Source organism: Gorilla gorilla, chromosome 8 (genome assembly GCF_029281585.2).
Source record: "Gorilla gorilla gorilla isolate KB3781 chromosome 8, NHGRI_mGorGor1-v2.1_pri, whole genome shotgun sequence".
Classification (NCBI taxonomy): Eukaryota; Metazoa; Chordata; class Mammalia; order Primates; family Hominidae; genus Gorilla; species Gorilla gorilla.
Genome location: NC_073232.2, coordinates 88,232,497 through 88,255,498, shown reverse-complemented (window position 1 = coordinate 88,255,498; position 23,002 = coordinate 88,232,497). Strand labels below are relative to the sequence as shown.

At 43.0% G+C, this 23,002-nt stretch overlaps 1 protein-coding gene across 39 annotated transcripts in view; it reads right to left on the bottom strand.

Annotated features, from left to right (window-relative positions):
- The window catches only part of ZNF438 (zinc finger protein 438), a 194,103-nt gene that overhangs the window by 4,730 nt on the left and 166,371 nt on the right, over positions 1 to 23,002 (bottom strand). For 28 of the 39 annotated variants that reach the window (XM_055351972.2, XM_063710237.1, XM_055351969.2 and 25 more), the window contains 2 exons: positions 12,013 to 13,849; positions 8,241 to 9,033 (listed from right to left, as the gene is read on the bottom strand). In XM_055351972.2, coding sequence (XP_055207947.1) covers positions 8,421 to 9,033; positions 12,013 to 13,849 — 2,450 coding nt within the window. In that variant the 3' untranslated portion in view covers positions 8,241 to 8,420. Of the gene's footprint in view, positions 1 to 8,240; positions 9,034 to 12,012; positions 13,850 to 18,974; positions 19,026 to 23,002 lie in introns of those variants that run through there. The other 11 variants (XM_055351949.2, XM_055351948.2, XM_055351945.2 and 8 more) reach the window with 3 other exon arrangements.

Sequence of the window (23,002 nt, the reverse complement as noted above, 5' to 3'; positions counted from 1 at the left end):
GGCCATGGGATGTCTGAAGTTCCAGCATTAGTTATCCCTTCGGCATGAGGTCATCCTTCAAAAGGTCTAAGAAATTTAAGTTTGTGGGAAGAGATGAGCGTCATTCATCAAGCCTCTGATAGCAGGGATAGGGATCTGAGAGACTGGGTGACAGCCCAGAAAGGCCATGATGTAGGGGAGGGGTCAGAAAGTCAAAAGTCTGTAGCCAAATATTTCAGATTTTATTTGCTCATTAGTGGGTCATGAAATCAACTTAGTGCAAGGTATCCAGCCTTTAAAAACGAATTAGAACAGGACATATCAAAATACAATGTAAATTATTTTGTATACTGTATTATTTTTATAAAATGAAACCTTTTGTCTCCGTTGTATAGGTATCTATCTGTGTATAGTATTTGTATGTATTAATGTGTGTCTTGGGTTGTAAACACATCTTTTTTATTTGTGGGTCGTCATCTTCCTGGGACTGTTAGGCAGTAGGGACTCAAGTGAGAAAATGCACGGGGGCACCACAATTGAGGGACTAGGACAGATGTTCCCTCCTTCACAATTTTGCTGAGGCCTACCCTAATGAAAACAGCACAACTTCAGCTTAATCTGGTAAAGCCAAGTCCGCACACCTACAACTTGCTGATCTTCGACAAAGCTGACAAAAACAAGCAATGGGAAAAGGACTCCCTATTCAATAAATGGTGCTGGGATAACTGGCTAGCCTCATGCTGAAGACTGAAACTGGACCTCTTTCTTACACCATATACAAAAATCAACCCAAGATGGAGTAAAGACTGAAATGTAAAACCCCAAACTATAAAAATCCTGGAAGACAACCTAGGCAATACCATTCTGGACATAGGAATGGGCAAAGATTTCATGACAAAGATGCCAAAAGCAACTGCAACAAAAGCAAAAGTTGACAAATGGATCCAATTAAACTAAAGAGCTTCTGCACAGCAGAAGAAACCATCAACAGAGAGCAGACAACCTACAGAATGGAGAAAATATCTGCAAACCATGCATCTAATAAAAGTCTAATATCCAGCATTTCTAAGAAACTTAAACAAATTACAAGAAAAAAACAACCCCATTAAAGAGTGGGCAAAGGACATGAACAGACACTTTTCAAAAGACATACATGTGACCAGTAAGTACATGAAAAAAAGCTTAACACCACTGATCATTAGAGAAATGCAAATCAAATGAATGCCCTATGAAAACCACAATGAAATACCACCTCACACCAGTCAGAATGGGTATAATTAAAAAGTAAAAAAAAACAGGTGCTGGCAAGTTGCAAAGAAAAAGGAACGCTTATACATTGTTGGTGGGAGTGTAAATCAGTTCAACCATTGTGGAAAACAGTTTGGTATTCCTCAAAAACCTAAAAACACAACTACCATTCGACCCAGAAATCCCATCACTGGGAATATAAATTGTTCTATCGTGGAGACACATGCACACATTCATTGCAGCACTAGTCACAACAGCAAAGACATGGAATCAACCTAAAATGCCCATCAATGGTAGACTGGATAAAGAAAATGTGGTATACATATACCATGGAATACTATGCAGCCATGCACACTAACACAGGAACTAACAAACACAGGAACAGAAAACCAAATACCACATGTTCTCACTTATAAGTGGGAGCTAAATGATGAGAGCACATAAACACACAGAGGGGAACAACACACACTGGGGTTTACTGGAGGGTGGGATGGAGAGTGGAAGGAGGGAGAGGATCAGGAAAAATAACTAAAGGGTACTATAGGCTTAATACCTGGGTGATGAAATAATCTGTACAACAAACCCCCATGGCACTAGTTTACTTAAATAACAAACCTGCACATGTACCCCTGAACTTAAGGTTAAAAAAAAATGAAGGAACTTGCCTGAATTACAGAGCTAAATAGTTGGTAGAATCAGGAATGAAATCTAAAACCATAAGACAACAAAGCCCATGTTTCTAACCACTGTGATATATAAAGGAGACCATAATGGGCTGGGCGCGGTGGCTCACACCTGTAATCCCAGCACTTTGGGAATGCCAAGGCAGGCAGATCATATGAGGTCAGGAGTTCGAGATCAGCCTGGCCAACATGGCGAAACCCCGTCTCTACTAAAAATTCAAAAACTAGCCAGGCGTGGTGGCGCATGCCTGTAGTCCCAGCTACTTGAGAGGCTGAGGTACGAGAATTGCTTGAACCCTGAAGTTGGAGTGAGCCAAGATCACGCCACTGCGCTCCAGCCTGGGGGACACAGCAACACTCTGCCAAAAAAAAAAACAACAACAACAGGAACCTGTAATGATACTAGACGAAAATAATTATGAACACTTGAGTAAGCATTGGAGTTTCTAAGCATATTACCAAATGCAAAGGCCATGCAAGAAAATACTGCCAGATTTGATTGTAAATAACGTTAAATTCTGCTATGCCAAGCATATATATGAAATATAAGGAAAAATTTTTAAGGAAAATGCAACAAAACATTCCAATAGTGCAGTCACCTTCTGTAAATTTTCTGTGCATATATGAGCACACATATATCCTTTTTCTCCCTCTTTCTTCCCCCTTTTTAAACAGCAAATGGGGACACAGTATACTTTCTTCTGTACCTTGCTTCCTTCACACAATACTTATTCCAGCCCATAAAGTGCCACTTCAGTCTTTTCGACCACACCATGGTACTCCATTATATGGTGTACTGTCATGTTTTTTACCAGCTCTGATAGACATTTCAGTTGGGTCTAGTCTTTTGCTAACTATAAACAATGCTGCAGTGAACATCCTTGCTCATCTACCTGTGTCCTTGTATGGTACTATCTATAGGACAAATTCTTAGAAATAGAGATCCTGGGTCAAAATGTGCATTTTAGATTGTGATAAGCACTGTCAAATTTCTTTCCATTACAACAAAATATTAATGGCACTGTGCACCTGGACACTAGAGACATGTTCCCCCCTTCCCCTTACAGTGCCCCATTGGGCCTTCCATCATCAGAAAGCTCCTCATGCCACATCTTGACACATTATTCCCGTCCTCCTGCTTCTCTTTGCCCGCCCTTTACTTCCAGAAGGAAAAAAGACCATTTGAAAGACTTAGTTTTCTTGGACATTTTAGAATAACTTTCCTTGGGGGTGACCATTGTCAAAAAGGCTTGGTTCAATGAATGCCTTATGAAAACCTGAACTGTGCTTTAATTTGCATTAGACTGGGAGAAGATAGCATGTTAGGTTCCTAAGCACAAGACCTTAAATATCTTTCAGAGACAGCCAGAGCTCTAGGGCTGGTTGTGCAGTGCATGTGTTTGAGCTACTTGGATCTCTTCCATAGGTGAATTTTTGTAGTAAGATATGCATTACAATTCAGGCAGCAATCAGACTAAATTCGGTGCTTTGTCTCTGCAAAGGCCTGGTGGTCTCTTTGCAACTCCTAGGTGGAGATTAAATTCATATTTAATGAACAAAGGCACAATCTTTTCATTGAGGAGTGCTCAGTGGCTATTTATTAAAAAATATTATCTATTATAATTCTAATAATTTTGAGATTTTGTTTTTGGAACATACTTAAAATGGCAAGAATTGTCATCCTATTGTTTCCTCTTAAGCTAAGGGGGTGGGGCAATTCTGAAGACAGGAGCAAATGTAATTGAAAAAGAAAATTTAGCTTCACATTAAAATAAGAAGGAATAATCTGTACACCTTTTAGTTGTCACATTTGGTTTCCTTCAATGGGTAGCATTTTTCCTACAGTTGAGCAATGCATTGAAATATATTCACACTTCAGAGCATGGAAAATGTGATGTATTCCTAAGCCAACGTCTGCATACTAAACACAAATTTAAAATGTGCCCCCAAAATTGTGGCTATAGTTTTATTATAGGAATAACCATCACCGTGACCAAATATAAGACACAATAAACAGTTCACCTCTAGAAGTAATATTCCTGAAGAGGTGGATATTGTTTAAATATACATTAGGTTAAACCACAAGCCTAGATAAGCTTCTGATTGTCCAACGTCAGAGAAGTCAGAATAAAGTTGAAGCTAAAAACCTGTTCTGCTAAATTCCAGGTCATACTCACCAGGACACTTTTTCTCAGGAGCCCAGTGAAAAGGGGAGATGCTATAAAATATGTACCTAACAAAGCTTGTCAGCAGCTTGAATGGAGCAAACCAGTCCAGATCTGAGAATTCTAGGAAATAAATGAAGTTGAACATTTACTGCCAACAACCATGTCACTGGGGCCACAGACAACTGGAGCCGCGCAGCTGGGGAGGGGAGGAGTCCGTAGCCAGAGAAGGCAGTGGAACGCACCCAGGGTGGATTATTTATGGTGTGCTGATGAAGAGGCAACTTTCCATATGAGGAACAGCTTAACAGAGGAATAGTCAAGCTAAACTAGGAAGAGGTCCAGTGAGAGAGAGAGAGAGCAAAAAAGCGGACGTGAATAAAAATGACAGGTAATAAAACAATACAAATCTAAAATGCTGTAACTTTCAGAAATAATTTAGGGCCAAAAGAAGAGGAAAAAAATCTAGTTTTGCTGGCGTTGGGACAATTTTCCAAGAAGCAAAAGACATGAAGCAAAATGAATGTGCTGAATTTAAGACCAAGTTTGCCTCCATGCCTTTCTAGCTACAAGTTTGGTTTCTTCTAAGGCTGGTTTATTCATAAAAAAGTGTTAATTTTGTTTTTATTTAGCTGATGTATCCTTTTTTTTTTTTCAACAAACATCTGCTGTGCACTATTCCATGTCAGCCACTGGACCCTCTAGGGTTCTGTGCTGAACCTCTGTTCACAGGCACAGTTCCTGCCCTCATGAGGCTTATTATCTAGTGTGAGAGGTGGACAAGTCCACCCTCAGCTTCTGGACAGCAAGGTGGGTGCTATGATGACAGCTATAACAGGGGCAAGGGAAGGGCAGAGGGACAACCGCAGGAATGAGGTGCTTCATGGGCTGATACCTAAGGAATACAGGCCCCAAAGTGAAGCCTGGCATGGAAATAATTTAGTGAATGTTGCTTTCTATTCTGATTGAATAGACACTTACCAAACCTCCATGCAATCCAAACCCTAGTTTTTATTTAAAAATTAAAATGCATTTCATGGCCAGGTGCAGTGCCTCACACCTGTAATCCCAGCACTTTGGAAGGCCAAGACAGGAAGATCATGAGGTCAGGAGTTTGAGACCAGCCTGCCCAACATGGTGAAACCCCATCTCTACTAAAAAAAAAAAAAAAATAGCCAGGTGTGGTGGCGCATGCCTGTAATCCCAGCTGCTCGGGAGGCTGAGGCAGGAGAATTGCTTGAACCCGGAAAGCGGAGGTTGCAGTGAGCCAAGATCGTGCCACTGCACTCCAGCCTGGATGACAGAGCAAGACTCCAACTCGAAAAAAATATATAAAATAAAAATAAAATGCATTTCCTGCAAAAATGCCAACTTCTGTGGTTCCTAGTAGTTTCCATCCTTGAATTCTGCACTTAAGATCTGTCTACTCAAGCTTTTTACAATCTTTTATATGGTACAAAATACCTCTTCTCCCAAGTCTGGCCAAAAGCCTAATAAATACCAGCCACCAGTTATCACATGGCCCACAGGTGCCAGGCATTTCGTGTGTGTCTTTTTTTACTCTTCACAACAGTGCCTTGACATAGGATTGTCACCCCCATTTCACAGAGGAGAGAATGGAGCCTAAGAGGGGACACTCTCTCAAGGCCACACACAGTAAGTATTGGAGCACTTTGTTGCACACCACACCACCTCTGGCCTAAGTATACAGGTTGGGACTGTTCCAATAACATCTCCACACCCACGAAAGGCTCTGAGCTGTTCCCAAAGTAACTTTAGCTAAATATTCTCTCTCATCTTTCTGCCTCCCCAATAGGAGGCCCTCTTTCCACCTTTCTCAATGAAGCACTACTAGTAAGGGCCAGAAACTCCTTATTTTGGGTGGCACTGGGGCTGTCTGCATTGTAAGGCAGGGGAGTTTTCAAAAGCTGAGAACTGTAACACTGTACCACAAATGAACCCATAACACACTGACATCCAGGGAGGGTCCTATGCCCCACTAACCTTCCTTATCTTAAAAAAAGAATTTTCGGCTGGGTGCAGTGGCTCACGCCTGTAATCCCAGCACTTTGGGAGGCCAAGACGGGCAGATCACGAGGTCAGGAGATCGAGACCATCCTGGATAACACGGTGAAACCCCATCTCTACTAAAAATACAAAAAAAAAAAAAAAAAAAAGGGGGAAATTAGCCGGGCATGGTGGCGGGTGCCTGCCTGTAGTCCCAGCTACTAGGGAGGCTGAGGCAGAATGGCGTGAACCTGGCAGGTGGAGCTTGCAGTGAGCAGAGATCGTGCCACTGTACTCCAGCCTGAGCAGCACTCCAAAAAAAACAAAAAGAATTTTCTTAAAGATGAATGTCACTTTTTCATGGCTCCCCACCTGCGCCCTCCCTCTCCCTATGGATCAGTGCTCTGTTGAGTCATCTAAATTTAGTTAGTACATTGGAGCTGCTGCTCTGAAATGCTCGGAAATGCAGCTGCTCTGAAATGGGGATCCAGCCAGAGTGCTGAATCATGAGCCAATCATATCTTCTCCATACCTTTGCTCTTTTCCCCATTCCTCACTGTACTCCTTTCTGGAGACTGCCTATGGCCTTGCCGTAAGAATATGTGGGGAAATAAAGGCCACAGGTGGGCTCCTGCACAATCTAGGGGACTTGAGACTTTCCCCGAGTGCTGGGTGGGTGTATTCTGTCCCACACCTTTGTCTCCACACACTCCACTCTGCTTTGGCCAACCGGCCAGTGTTTCTAAAATACGACTTAGCATCTGAGGATTGAGCAGTCTATGAATTATTTCATAGTTTGAATTCAAGTTTCATGGTTTGAATTCAAGTAGTATTCTTTGTAAAAGTCATTTGGTAATGTCTTTGAGATCAATATTTCAAAAAAGAAACTGGGAACTGGTTTGAATGGTAAAGCGACTTCATTATTAACCAAGAAGTTCTAAAACTATCAAACAGTGGAGGTCTGATATTCCCTATTTGAAACTGGGTAAAGCGTGATCAACAGACAAACCACAACACAATTTTTCAGATATTTCTATTCCTACTCTCTTATTCCCAAATTTACAAAACTATTTGCAAAAAGACAAAGATTAAGTTTTCTCTTGTACTATTTGAGGCAAATCACGTCTACAAACACTGGCTATTAAAATCAGACATTAAAAAAAGATGTAAGATCCACCAGCTTATCAATTAGAATTTAGTTCTTTCTCTGTTTAGGTAACTTCCTTGAGCACAAAATATTATGACCATACCTGGGCTGAGTTTCAGCAAACAGGGCTGGCCACACGTATGGTGCTTTCATCCAAGACTGAGATTATCAGTAGGATGAGTGCTGAAACTCCACTTTTCTAAGAAAATGATTTTGCAGCCAGGATGGCCAGAAGCTTCAAATGACAACTTTACTGATTCGAGGTAATTTCCCAGGAATTTAAGAGGCAATCATTTACTTCTGACTTTCAAAGAGAACTGGGCTTGAAAAGCACAGTTCCATCTAAAATTGATCAGCTAGCGACAACCCTCTGAAGTTACTTGGGAGTGACGGAAAGCAGTTGAGACCCCTACACATCTGGACTGAACTATCTAGTTCATTTTCCAGGTTGTAAATTTTCTGGTCCCAAAGACTACTTGAAAATAACTTTTTACCAAGCAAGTAGACTTTTTATTAGCTGAAGTACTAAATTTTTAAAAAAATTATTTTGATATGGAACACTACAGCTGTAAGACTTGCCAACAACTAATCTTCAATGAAATGTGCATTTAAGAAAATAGCAAAATTACAAGAAACAAAAATCTGAGTCCTGAAAACATGGACTTTAAATTATTGTAGATGACAATCTTATTAAAATACTGCTCTATATCATATTCAAATAAACTAGAGAATTTAATAAATATCAGCATTTACCATCTAACTTGATACTATGGTTGAGATTAAAAGGGTTTTGCTGCCTGGACATTTTTGACATTTGTCAATCTATATAAGCAGAAAACATCTGAACAAAAGGAAGGACACATGCATGTTTTCACTCAGAGCTGTATTTGAAGAACAGCCTATATTCTTCTAAATTTCAATCTTCAAATTTTGATCTTTTTATTCTGAAAGTCTAAGATACTAAGAGTCAGTACGTATTTTAAAATAAGACTGCATATAGTTAGAAAAATATGCTTCGAGAGCTTATATTTTATTTCGTTAAGAAAATAAAACCATGTACAAAAATCTTTTCTGTTCACTCACACCAATCCTGTTGTTTGATCCTTGTGACTAAGCACCACCATAAAGCACAAAGCTCTGAAGGAAGGTGGCGACAGAGCTCTCTCCTTAACCCCAGGTTGCCTTGGGGTCTCATTTCTCAGCTTCACTGGAAAGTTCGATCACTCCCTGGTTGGAGACTGTATTTAAAATAGCCCACAGTTTGGAAGGGTCCTCACAGTTATGCTGGTGCTTCCAGTGGTGGAGGAGGTCCTCTTTCTGTCCCAGCATCTCTGCACAAAGCAGGCAGTTAAAGCCCGAATGGGACCACAAAAGAACCGTGTGGAGGCCAGGACACTCAGGGCCCTGGCAGGTTTCCCTTGGCTTGTTGGTTCCTGACTGGGGTCCTTCATTTTCCATGAGCATTTCCACGCCATTCTGATGAAGGTGGAGCTGCCTTTTCAGTCTTGGACATGCATGTGATTCCTCGGAGGAGGAATGAACCTTCTCCGGCTTCCCTCTCTCAGGATGCCTTTTCCAATCAGGGCTAGCGTGCTGCACCAACTCTTCCTGAGTCCCCTTGCTTCCTGGGAAGGTGCCTTCTTGTAGCCTGCCCTCAATTTCCTCTCCATGAACATAAAGTAAATGAAATTTTATTTCCGCAAAAGACTGAGCAGTAATCTGACAACGACCACATTTGATTTGTAATTTGACTTCGTCTGCCTGGTTTAGAAGGAAGTCTTCTTCCAGGTTGGACTTGTTTTCCCTGAAAAGGCCAATAATAGTGAAGATAAGATTTCATGGAAAAATGCAACTGGAACCTTTCCTCTCAGCTGTCAGCCTTCAGGGATCTAAAACATAACACTGACGAGAAAGACAAGGGCTGGGGTAAACAGAGAGCACCTGGGAAGACCTTCTGCAAGGACCGTGGTGAATACTAATTGTCACTCCTGCTTGTGGCCACACATTTCTCCAGCTACCAGGGTTCATTTAGTCAACAGTCCTCTTCACGCATCTGTCCCAGGCGAGCTAACTCGTCTTTGGTTACCACAGGGACAGGAGCAATCACGTGGAAGAGTCACGTAAGAGCGCGTGAAGGGCACGGGAACACCCTCGGTTCTGTTGAAGGTAACGGTCCCACCCTACCCACTGTGGCTCTCCCTAACCTTGAGCACCAATACCTTCTATTCAATTTTGGCTCACTCTGTCATGTTCAGTAAAAATAAAGGGTGCCTACCCTATTTCTTCCTTGCTTTTCTAGAGTTTCTCCTTTTTCTTAGACGTTTCTGTCCCCTTTAAGACCTCTGTGCCTTTCACTAATGAACCATGAAACCTCACTTCTTCCTTCTTTTCCTAGAGTTAGATTTTGATTTTTAGGTACAATGTCCAAACTACATTTGGCAAGAGCGTCTGTTTTGATTTGGGGAAGAGGAGAAGATTTCATATTCAGAAAGGAGCCAGTGAGCACCCAGCTGAAGGGGCAGCCGGGACTTGTGGGGCTAGTCCTGAGAGTGTCAGGTTCATTTGTGCAGGGTTGGCCAGGGCCACTGCACCACCTGCACCTTGCCTGCTGTTGCTGCTGGGAAAACATGGAGAGGAGGTGGGCAGTCCCTGAAACCTGCCGCCCTGAAAGCCACTGCGATGGGGCCAGGCTGAGTCACCTGCTGGCAGGGGAAAACAGCACACTAGGGCATGCAGGAGTGGATAGAGAGGGGCCCTGAGGCAGAGCTGGGCCAGGGGTGGTGCCACGCTTCACGGAGCCAGTGGGAGCTGGGGACAAGCAGGAGCCCTGCCCTTTCCAAGTTGACGGTGTGGGAGCTTCCCAGGCACAACTGCCTGCAGCTGCCCAAGCTGCAGCTGCGACCCAGGCACCCCTGTGCTCTTGGAAGCTGGGAGCAGGCAGAAGCCCTCCTGCCCTCCCAGGCATCACTGTAGCTACCCTGCTGTGGCTGCAGATCCAGGCATCTCTGCACTCTCAGGGGTCCAGGAAGGCCCCTTTCCCCCCACGGGCTCAAGAAGCACCTGCTCCTGCTGCCTGGCTTCTCCCTGCTGTCAGCACCTGCTCCAATCTCAAAGCAAGGCTGGGGCTGAGCCTGGGCTCTGCTGTAACCTGGTTGGGTGTGCACACGCTCGAGGCAGTGCTGATATGCCCACCTCCTACCCCACTGGCCCGCTCCAGACTTTGGGTGCCAATAAGCATGGAAGGGAGGCTAAGGAAGGGGCGCTCAGGACAGCTTGGTGCCGGCCTGCAGGTGCCCCCTCAGCATGAACAGCCTGGGTGCCATAAACAGAAGCAGGGAGCAAAGAAGCTCCTGGGCAGAAAGGGGGAGGTCCCCGGTGAAGCCCCACCTTCAAGCCAGAGAAGCCCTGAAGCCTGGGGGCCAGGTTGCCAGTCATGTGGACTGGAGTGGGAACTTGTGGTGCGTTTCTGGGTCTGTCCATGACCGCCCATGGACCAACTGCACGCATTTCCTCTCCTCTGAGGCACATAAAAGCCGGGGACTTAGCCAGACTTGAAGAGACAATGGGACGACCAGTGGCAGAGAGGAGCTACCCTCTCTGCTGAGAGCACAAGAGATGACGGGGAAAACCTGCCTGCAGAGAGGAACTGCCCCCTGCAGTTCAACTCTGAGCTGTTCTATCACTCAATAAAGCTCCTCTTCATCTTGCTCACCCTCTACTTCTCTGTGTACCTCATTCTTCCTGAACGCAGGACAAGAACTCGAGACCTGCCAAATGGTGGGGCTAAGAGAGCTGTAACACAAACAGGCTGAAACACGCCTCTTGTTTGCCACACAGCAGGTGAAGAGAAGAGCTGCGGCCCTTTGGGGAGCTCTGTCCTGGGAGCCCCCTGAGCCAGGGCAGTGACTCCCTTGTCTCCAAGCTTCTGGGCAACATCATGTACCTGGTGCCAACCATGGAAGCTGCTTGTGATGTGCCTGGTCCAGCCACAGCCTTGCAAGGAGGTGGCACCTGGAGCTGCCTGGCCTGCAGCAGCAGCCGGCGTGCCTGCCTATGCGCAGTGGCCAGACCCCACGCTCACTCACACATCCCTCACCACTCTGTGCCTGGCTCGCCCTTGGCAGGCATGGGATCTAGGCCGGTAGCATGAGCTGAGTGCAGCCTGCTAGGCCAAGTGGGTAGAACGAGCCTAATGGGCCAGAGCAAAACTCAGGCCAAGGCGCCACTGCCCACAGAGGTTTCCAGCCAGTGAAATGACACCCCAAGGATCCCATAGCAATAATACCAGGAAGCAGTGCTTGCAAAAAGGAATGACACCAGGAAGCAGTGCTTGCAAAAAGGAATGACACCAGAAAGAGTGAACCCAAACTGATGGGAAAAACAGGGCAAATGAAGAGGGTGGGATCTGGGCACCTTAAGGTAGGGTCAACATGAGAGACCCACCCACTCTGAGTCCCCAACCATGGGTCATGCCGCATTTTGGGGCAAATGATGCTGTTTAAAATAACGCAAATTCTGTGGATGTGATTTTGGGGGAAATTACTTGTAAAGACCACTGGAACTATATACAGTTCTTTACTAGAACTAATTCCAAGTATGGATGATCAGAAACCAGAGAGAAACAAGATCATTCTTCACAGATCTAGGAGGTATACATAGCTACTTTATGAAATCTTAATCCAAGAGATGTCTTATAAACTCTACTTTCTGAATATGAAATCTTCCCCTCTTCCCCAAATCAAAACAGACTCTCTTGCCAGGTCTCCATTACATTGGCACTCACCTCTCCAACGATCCCTCCATGCCTCGCACACTCATGTCTCTGTTCTTTGGTATGTCTCCTGGCTGCAGTTCACTGGGCGCAGGCTCAGTGCTGATCACAACCCTATGCACTTCTTTCAGATGGCCAAAATAGACTCGGATGTGGCCAAACACTTTTGCACAAAACTCACAACACATGAGTTTCTTCAGACGGTTCTCACCATGATGAAGTTTCATGTGTGTGCTCAGGCTGCCAGGACGTACATAGGACTTGCGACAAATCCGACAACTGTAAGGGCGTCTGTTGGTGTGTGTATTCATGTGGTCTCGAAGGTGCTGTTTGAACTGGAAGTGGTGGTTGCAGACGTGACATCTGTGCCAAGGCTTCTTAATGCCAGAGAATCCATTTCTGAACACGGAGCTGGGCTTAGGGGAAGAGCTGTTGTCTTGCTTACAGCCAAGATATTTAGGAGTGAGTGAATTATTTAACAAAACATCCTGTCCTAGGCCCCCAAGCATCTGGGACTGTAGTGTAGTTGGAGAAGCCAGGGAGGCCAAAGTGGGTATGACCATGATAGGTTTGGGCATAATGCTACGGTATTTTTTCAGGGTCCCCAGCTTTTGGTCTCTGAATTCTTGGGGATCATTTTTTACTCTTTCTTTACCATCTCTACACTTATTAATGATACATTTCCTCCTTTTTCCCTGAAATGCCAAAATTTCATCTGGTACCTTCCGTTTTCTTCCTTTTCTCTTTGCTGCTCCACTGTTCAGTTTTGTTTTGTGGTTAAGATCAAGTTTGGTGGGTGGACAAAAGGCACTTTCACAGGCACTCTGCTGTGACACTTGTGGAACAGGTAGCCTGCTTGCCACCTTGGTGGCTGCATTAAAGCCTTCTGTGGTGGAGGATATCTTATCACAGTCGGCCTTAGGTCCTGGTAAAGAAAAACCTGCAATGTTAGCATCTGATTTGATTTTGTAAACCTCCATTGTCTTCATTCTTGAGTAGGGTGGGATTGGCAGTTTCCCTTTGGGGACTGAAGAGATCAACTGAACTGCATTGCCAAGAATGGTTGGTGATAAACTGGTCATGGTTTTTGCAAGATCAACTTGTTCTTTAAATTTTTCACTGGCAACAGCAGAAGGTTTACTAGATGTTATCTTGCTTACAAAGTGTGCTTTCCCTGAAAGATCTGTGAGGTCCTGCTTGGCAGGCTCCTCTGGTGTGGATGATGCTGGGGTAGCAGGAGGGTTCAGACTGCCATGGGTGTTGGTCACTGGTGGTCTCAAGTCCCCATGGTCACTTCCATTGGTCAGCGCAGCTGTGCTAATGCTGGCTGGGGCTTGCTCTAGTGATGGCACTTCCTCAAATGGACTGGGTTTGTACAGGAGTTCAGGGTGGTGAGGTGGGGAAGGGGACATCTGAGGACACATTTGGGTTTGGGCAGGAGCTTTGCTACAGCCACTCTTAGGAAAGATCAGGATGGGTTTCTTTCTTGATGCTTTGCTATTTCTAGGGGGTTGATATCTAGGAATAGGAAGTTTCAGGTTTTCAGGTAGGGACATTCTGGGTTTCTGAATTGGCTGAGCTGAGGCAACATGTGGCAGAGCAACAAGAGAAAATGTCCCCTCCTGGCCAGCAACCTGCATCAGGGCATAGTTCTGGGTGGACATCCCCAGCGGCTTGGAGTTGATGGAGGGTCCCAGATTCACCTGATCAGAGCGTGATGGTGAATGACATGGCAGCATTCTGGACGTTAGGACTTTGGGCACAATTTTTGGTGCAATGGTCCTAAACTGACTCTTATTCTGCAAACCTTTCCTACTCTGTATTGTTCCAGAAGGGATGTTTGATTCACCTGCAATGACAATAAAATATAAAGAGTTACTGTATGTAACTGTTCTGTTAGTGATACTTCAAACAACAAGCATCTTATTTACTCTGCCCAGAACAGATTCCTTGACCTACCTCCAAGCCTTCTGGGCAAAATCTTGTGTCCCTCAAGACCAGCTTGAAGATCAATTCCTGCCTACCTTCCCCAAGGATTACTATACTTACCTATGGTTCCTTAGCTCCTATTATTTACCATTTTCCATAATAATTTATGTGTTTATGTGTATCTCTACTAGTCAACACTGCTTGACAGCGAAGATTCTGTCCTTCTCATCCATGTATTCTGCAAGTCCATCCTCTCCATTTAACCTATCCCCACTCATCTTCACATGATATCTGGTATGTTCTGCTATGTAGTTTATTATTTTATATACATGTTCTGCTTTCCCTATTAAGCTTCAGCTTTGTGAGGGTACAGCCTATATTCATCTCATCTTGATATTTCCCACTGTATCCTTTGTATAAAACAAGCGCTTCTTGTATCAAACTCATTTTTCACTCAATCTCAGGATACACCATTTGACCCACTGGCAGTTGAATTTGTTTTGCACAGTGGATACATTCCAGACTGAATGCTAGCTTTGTTGCTGTTTCCCCATGTGACTTGCGAATTTCTTCTCACACCTTTCAAACTGTTTATGTGTGCTTTTGCAATTAAATCACCAGTATTAAAAAAGCTGATGTGACACCTTTAAAAAATGTTGAACAAAAAACAGAAAGATACAAAGTGATAAGTACAGATACAGAGACAACATGCAAAATATGTGAATGGCACAAAAAGCACCTTCTAGGATACTAATAGGAACAATTTTGACTGATAGGGTAACACTTCATTCTTTCTGGATTTATTAGCCTGACCTAAGATCAATTACTACTACCTTAAGAGAACAATTAAGGAAACATTTTGGTGTCCTGCTTCTAAAGACTGAATTATCTATTTTATTCTCTGAGGTCTCAAGGTCACAAGACCTGGCTGCAGAAATGTTTCTAATTTCTAAGTATCTCATATTAATCAAACTTCAATTCACATTTTACTAGGCACCTACATTATTCCAATCATTATTCCAGGATTGGCTATTGCCAAGTCCACAATCCCTTTTCTGAAATTTTTGGAGGAAGATGTGGTTTGGAATTTATATTTTCAAATTTTGGAAAAGTAGTAAGATGCATGTACTAAATGTTACATAACTCCCAGCGGAATCTGCAGGGCACCCATAATTGAACCTATTACCACTTCTGTAGCAAAACATGCAAATATTCACAAGTTGGACAAATGAAGATTTTTAAATTGTCTTTATTTCAGTTCAAGTTTTTGCTTCTGAATGAGTTTGTAACAACTTTTCATAAACTTCTGTTTTCAGAGTTTTTTAGATTTTAGAGTTGGGGGTAGGGGACTGAACACTATCTGTTAGAGGATACAAGGTAGGTAGCAGACAATCTAGTGAAACAGACAATTGAAAATGTAAAATCAGCTGGGCACAGGGGCTCACGTCTATAATCCTAGCACTTTGGGAGGCTGAGATGGGCGGATCACTTGAGGTCAGGAGCTTGAAACCAACCTGGCCAAGTGATGAAACTCCGTCTCTACTAAAAATACAAAAAAAAATTAGCCAGGCATGGTGGCAGATGCCTGTAATCTCAGCTACTGGGGAGGCTGAGGCAGGAGAATCACTTGAACCCTGGAGGCAGAGGTTGTAGTGAGCCGAGATCGCACCACTATACTCCAGCCTGGGCAACAGTCTGAGCAAGACTCCGTCTCAAAAAAAAAGAAAAGAAAATGTAACATCAACCTTGATTTTCTTTTTTCTTTTTTTTTTTTTTTGAGACGGAGTTTTGCTCTTATTGCTTAGGTGAGTGCAATGGTGCGATCTCGGCTCACCGCAACCTCTGCCTCCCGGGTTCAAGTGATTCTCCTGCCTCAACCTCCCAAGTAACTGGGATTACAGGCATGTGCCACCACACCCAGCTAATTTTGTATTTTTAGTAGAGACAGGGTTTCTCCATGTTGGTCAGGCTGGTCTCGAACTCCCGACCTCAGGTGATCTGCCCGCCTCGGCCTCCCAAAGTGCTGGGATTACAGGCATGAGCCACCAAGCCCGGCCCGTCAACCTTGATTTTAATGCCTACAGTGAGTGAATTAACAATTTTAGCAGGAAGTTGATTCTTTCAGCAGAAATGACACCGCCTAAATAAACAACCAACCTAGTAGAAATAAGGTGAAATTTATATTGACCAGTTTATTTTTAGAAAGTAATTGTTTTGCAAAGAAAAAGGACATTATGAAACATAAGTTCACAGGATAGCCTGCACTAGAGTAAGAAGTACAAGGACTAGTGAGTGGTATTGTCTGCAAAAATCAGACAAAGATAATTATGTTATTTGTTGTTTTCCTTCTGAGTTTGGTTACCATGAATTCCGCTTATGGGTAAATTGAGTGGTAAATCACTTGACAATAGTCATCTGTATGGATTGCTACTTCTTCCCACATAATTTTAATTTTTAAGTTTTATTTGCATAGCCTTTAAATTTAAATGTTTTTCATTTTAAACCTCACCTTCTCATCTTTTTTTTTTGGAAGAAGTACCAAAATAAGTCATAAATAAATACTTTAAATCAGGATTGAGAGACTTTGCAGAAAGCCTAAAATTATTGATGGCTTTTGGTTACTTAGAGATGTGGCTTAATAAATAATTACATTAACAGTAATAATGTTCTTCGCATTTACACAACAGATCTGGGGTGTGGAAGGAAGAGAAGAGAAAATATTGGGTCATTTATCACTAGTTCTTCCTCCTAACTGGGCAGAAAATATTTACCGCAAGATGAGCTAGAACAAAGGCTTAGTAATTCACCCTCTTGAAAGAATATGTGACAATAACACATCATAGCACAAGATCTATGACTCCCTCATCTCAAATCTGTCCAATGGCTCTTCATCTCAGAGTAAAGCCAAAATCCCTGCAATGGCTTAAAAGGCCTCATGCTTAAAAAGGTTCTCAGGAGCCTCTCTGACATATTTCCTCTACCTGCTCCACTCCAGCCACGGTGGCCTCTTTGCTGTTCTGGGCATGCACCTCCTGAGAGGCGGCTCCTGGCTGGGAGGAGCACCGGCTACTCCCGCCCACCCAGGACACTCTTCCCTCAATAAATCCCCAGTACTTGCTGCATCATTTCCTTCAAGGTTTTGCACAAATGGCTTCTTCTCAATGAGCATCTTCTCTGATGACCTTATTTAAAACCATATCCCATTGTGAACTCCCTGCTCCCTCTTCCTGTTTCATTTTCTCTAGAACATATGCTCCATTTATGGCCAGGCGCGGTGGCACATGCCTGTAATCCCAGCACTTTGGGAGGCTAAGGCAGGCAGATCACTTGAGGTCAGGAGTTTGAGACCAGCCTGGTCAACATGGTGAAACCGTTTCTACTAAAAATACAAAAATTAGCCGAGTGTGGTGGCAAGTGCCTGTAATCCCAGCTACTTGGGAGGCTGAGGCAGGGGAACTGCTTAAACCTGGGAGGTGGAGGTTGCAGTGAGCTGAGATCATGCCACTGTACTCCAGCCTGGGCAACACAGTGAGAGTACATCTCCAATGAATGAATGAATGAATGAATGAATGAATGAATGAAGTATCACATATAGGCCAGGCACGGTGGCTCACGCCTGTAATCCCAGCACTTTGGGAGGCCGAGACAGGTGGATGACAAGGTCAGCAGATCGAGACCATCCTGCCTAACACGGTGAAACCCCGTCTCTACTAAAAATACAAAAAAATTAGCTGGGCGTGGTGGTGGGCGCCTGTAGTCCCAGCTACTCGGGAGGCTGAGGAAGGAGAATGGCGTGAACCCGGGAGCTTGCAGTGAGCCGAAATAGCGCCACTGCACTGCAGCCTGGGTGACAGAGCGAGACTCCATCTCAAAAAATAAAAATTAATAGATAAAGTATCACATATAGTGCCTGCCTTCCCTAGAATTCCTAGAGGACAGGGAGTTGGTCTGTGTCTTCAGGGCCTACAGTGTCCAGTACGTGACACAGATTTACTAAATATTTGTTGAATTTTTTAAGTGGTAATAGAGTGATCAATGAGAAAAATAAATAATTTAGAGGTTGAGCCTTGGAAATTTTGTAAACAGTGGGGAAAAAAAGAACACAATTTAAAAATGACCTTTAACATTTCAATATTTTGAAAATTAAAAAAGAAACAGAGGATATTTCTCTGAGACATTTTTAAATGTAATTTTATTTATTGCCAGAATAAGGAGCTAATAATCAACTACCTACCTGAGGAAATAACAAAAGAGAATGGTAAATTATGCTGCTGGGGCATAAACTGAAATAGTCAACGAAACAAGCAAGCTCTACAGAAAACAGACACACAGAGAGGAAGAGTAGGGGGATTAGAGCGAAGACAGAGGAACAATAGAAAGGGAAACCGAACCTCAGAGGCAGAGCATGGTAATGTCAACATGAAGAAATAACAGACAGCAAAAGATGCAGCTGAAGCAACAACAGCGGTCAAGGTCACCTCGAAGTCTCTAAAGACTTAAGTTGGGAAGGGGCTTCCTATTTTTTATGACCAAGTGTGAGAAAGCAACCTTCTGACAGTTAAGGTTTCCAGAAATGAAACCAGATATACCTCATAGAGCCATACCAAAAGGGAGTGAGCTAATTATGATATATTTGAAGTAAATGTGCTTCAACTGATCTTCAAATGTCTCCACATTATAGTGGAAATAAAATCACATAGGAAGAGCAAGGGCATTCAAAGGAAAAGGAGGCCACTGTGGCCTGGGAACAACAGGACACTCCTGATCTCTGTCCTGGCTGCGAGAGCACCGATCAGTGTGAGCAGTGTGGGCAACCTGAAGTGACAGAGGCCCAGACGATCGGTATGATGTCTGCCAAACTGAGTCCGTGCTCCTCAAGGTCCCTGCAATTTAAAGAAGTGGATGCTGGGGTTGAAAGGCTTATCAGGTGGTTCATGATCAATATCACAAGCTAATCACAAAGAGTTTGTGGGGTGAAAAGATAAGGTCTTGTTGAGTACATTTAACATACTTATGCTTGTCTGGATCTATCAGGAAGTACATACAAGGGTGAGGGTCTCCATGAAGGTGGTGTTGAATCCAATTTCTCAGAATCACTATGGATAAACAACGAAACCAATATGTTAGTAGAAATGCAAGGCAGGAGAAAGACAGCAAGGCCACAGAAACAGAAGAGGAAAAACCCTGGTAATTACTTAAGTGTCCACCAACAGGGTGCTAATAAGATAATCATCCAACCATACAACGTAATACCACGCAGTAATAAAAACAAAGAATGAATCAGGGTGATCCGGAATACTCTCCAAGATGGGAGATGTACAGTATGCTATCACTTGGATTAACAAAAATGAGAAGATACACACACAAATATATCCTTTATATGTGCAGAATAACTCTGAAATGAAACAAAAGAAATCAGGATTATGGTGGCCTTTGTTGGGTGGAGGGACCTGGAAGAACTAAGAAGTCAGGAATGGGATAAGTGCTAACTTCCCACCGAATACCCTCTGTGCCTGGCACACAGGAGATGCTTAGACATATTTGTTTAATGAATGAAAGGAAAACGAAAGTTTCCCTAGTTGAATCAGTTTTAAAAAGCAGTATCTTTTGGGATATTTGTGATGAGTGTGTGTCTATGCATAAATGACTGTCTAGATGTACACACAGAGAATGGCTCATGTCTTTTATTTTCCTTGACTACTTAATGACAAGAATTGCTAACGATCAGGGAAGTAATCTAGTAAGTAATCCGACAGGCAGTGCATAACTATCCACCAAAGTTAAGCACTGAGAAGTATTAGAGCTCAATAGCTCCCAAGGACAAGTGGAGTTGTACAAATTATTCCTCCAAACATTTGCTCTTTAAGATAAAATAAGGCAATTTGCAACAAAGGTCAGTTATGCTAGAATAACTCGTTTTTTTTTTGTTTTGTTTTGTTTTGTTTTTTTAGTAGTCTGAGCAACAGGAGTCCTTACAGAAGCTGAAAATGCCATTAAGTTTTCAAAAACTCTAACATACTAAGATAGTATGACTGCAGAAAGTCTTTCTTGGCAATATAGTTATACAACAGTGGTTTATTCCACTACACATTTACAAGGCCTTTCACAGATGGTGTGATCTAAAAACTCTCACCTGCACCCACCAAATTACAGATCTTACAGAACTGTGCACTAAATAATGAGAAGTAAAAATTTCCACTGACATTCATAATTTCTGGAAATCCTGCACAACTACCCGTAACACAGTTAAAGAGACTCACAGGACTCTCAGGTACTAAACATGGACTTTTATTAACTGAAGACATAAAAGCGTCGCTCAGTAAAATTAATTTTGTACAATTATTCAACAGGAATACTTAATATTAGGATCTTAAATATGGGCTGTTTTTAATATGTTAAGCATACTAAAATAACAATTTTGAAAAGTGACATTTACAGTTGGTGAGAAATTGATCTAGCTGGGATTAAAGGGAAACTAGGAAGTGTTGAGACCTTATTATGGTCTAGAATTGGTGCTAGGTCTTTTAATTAAATCTTCATCCAAACTCTGCGAATAAGTATTACTGTTCCCCTTATACAGATTAAGAAAAATGAGGTTTGAGGAAGTTAAATAATCTGCCAAAGTCCACATAACCCAGAGCTGTCCCACTCCAATTCGAAGCAATGACCTTTTTCTTCATTTTCCTTCAAAGGGCAGGGGGATTATATGTAAAGTTGTCCGAATTTATCACAAAATATAATACCATATCTAAATTTTAAATAGAAAAAATAAAGAAATTTTGAAATAGAAATGGCTTGTCATATTCTAAAATTTCTTTTTTTTTTTTTTTTTGAGACACAGTCTTGCTGTCACCCAGGCTGGAATGCAGTGGTGAGATCTTGGCTCACTGCAACCTCTACCTCCCAGGTTCAAGTGATTCTCCTGCCTTAGCCTCTCGAGTAGCTGGGATCACAGGCATGTGCCACCATGCCCAGCTAATTTTTCTATTTTTAGTAGAGACAGGGTTTCACCATGTTGGCCAGGCTGGTCTTGAACTCCTGACCTAAAGTGATCCACCCACCTTGGCCTCCCAAAGTGTTGGGATTATAGGTGTGAGCCACCACATCTGGCCTAAAATTTCTATTACCATTAAATTATACTAACTTTCTGAAAGCCCACTTATTAGAGATAACTCACAGAAAATTAATAGTCATTTGAAAGCAAAAGCATATTTTTATATTTGAATTTGCCACTTACTATCCACAGGACTCTGAGAAATCCAGAAAGGCTGTTGGATATTTGGACAATGTACAACGTGTGTCCTCCTCCTCCTCCTCCATTGCCATCAAAGGATTGGATCTGATAGATATCATTTACATGCTAAAGGCAGCGGAGGAAACAATGAGGGCTCAATAGCACTAGGTGCCAATGTCTTACCCAGCTTTATTAAACTGTTTCACAATGCAGCTACCACAAATAGTATTAAGAGACAAGCACATGAGGCAATTCTCTAGATAGCTACAAACAGCTCACTTCCTGATGTCCATTGGCAGAACCAAAGCCTGCTTTGTTGCTTCTGAATAAAGTTGTTCAACCTCATCTGGTCGCTGGTTTGGGCAAAATTCCATTATTCCATCTGCTGGGGCCCACAGGCCTACTGCTAAGAGTGCAGAAAGGAGCAGGCAGAGAAAGAGAGGCGTGTCCCTGCTCTTGAAACAGGCCCCCTGGATCCAGGCTCACGAGGAAAGTTCTGCCAAGTCTTGGTCACTAAAGAGCCAAAAATTTTAGGTGTTGTTCTGGTTTTAATTTTATTAAACTGAAATACTCTATTTTCAATTTCATTCGTTGTTATCCGTTTTCCCTGCCACTTGGCTTTCAAATAATAAATTCCACTTGGGGTTCAAACTGTTTCCCAAGATGGTCTCTAGTTAAAATAAATATGGTAAAACCCTGGAGAGGTCTGGGATAAAAGCAATGTCTCATAACACAAGGGAGTGCAACTTAATTTTGTTGAAAAACCTATAAACACCTTTAGCCATTGCCTACCCTCTCCCCAAGCTACTGTCCAGGGTCTGCAGCAGCAGTCAGAGTCAACTGGAATTTATTGAGCACTGACTATGGAGCGTGCACTGTAAAACGTGCCAGCAATAGGCACAAGTGTTCTTTTGTTTCTAAGGACTCAGGATGCCAAATGCATTTCTAGTCCACATATCTGCAGCATGGAGACCTCCTAGAGTCATCATGTCTCAGACCTAAATTTCAGGAAATTTGAGACAATGCAAAGGAAACAAGCACATTCCTAACTGGAGATCTTGTATCCTGAACCTAGTTTAGTCCATTCTCCTTGACATACTTGTGTGTTCTGCTCAATTATTGCTCTTAGCTAACTCCCCTCTCCCTCCTTAACACCACCAGTGACATGCAGGCAACTTCCACTCAGCACAGGCCTTTGAGATTTGTCTTGCCAAACAGTGCATCCATCACCTCACTTAGCAGGGAAAGAAATTCTCATTTTCTGAGGAGCTGAGCTTCTTTATCAATACTGTTTCTTTAATATTATCCCAATGATAAGCAGATTTTGTGGGTTAGGTACTGTGCAAAATATATAACATGCATTATCTCACTTAATACCCAAAAAACCTGAATTAGGAACCACTGTTGTATCTGTTTGTTTTTGAGACAGGGTCTCACTCTGTCACTCAGGCTGGACTGCAGTGGTGCAATCACGGCTCACTGCAGCTTCAAACTCCCCAGGCTCAGCTGATCCTCCCACGTCAGCCTCCCAAGTAGCTGGGACTACAGGCGCACACCAACATGCTGGGCTAATTTTTGTATTTTTTTATATATTGTTTTGCCATATTTCCAGGCTGGTCTTGAACTCCTGGACTTAAGCAATCCAACCTGCCTCAGCCTCCCAAAGTGCTGTGATTACAGGCGTGAGCCACCGTGCCCGGCCAAGTCTGTTTTACAAGGATTTCTAAGCTCATAAGTAACAGTGTGGGAACTCAAATCCTAGCCCATTTTATTCCAGAGGCTCTTTCTACCTCTGCATGCTAACTGTAAGCTACTACGTGTGGTTATGGCCAGCATCTG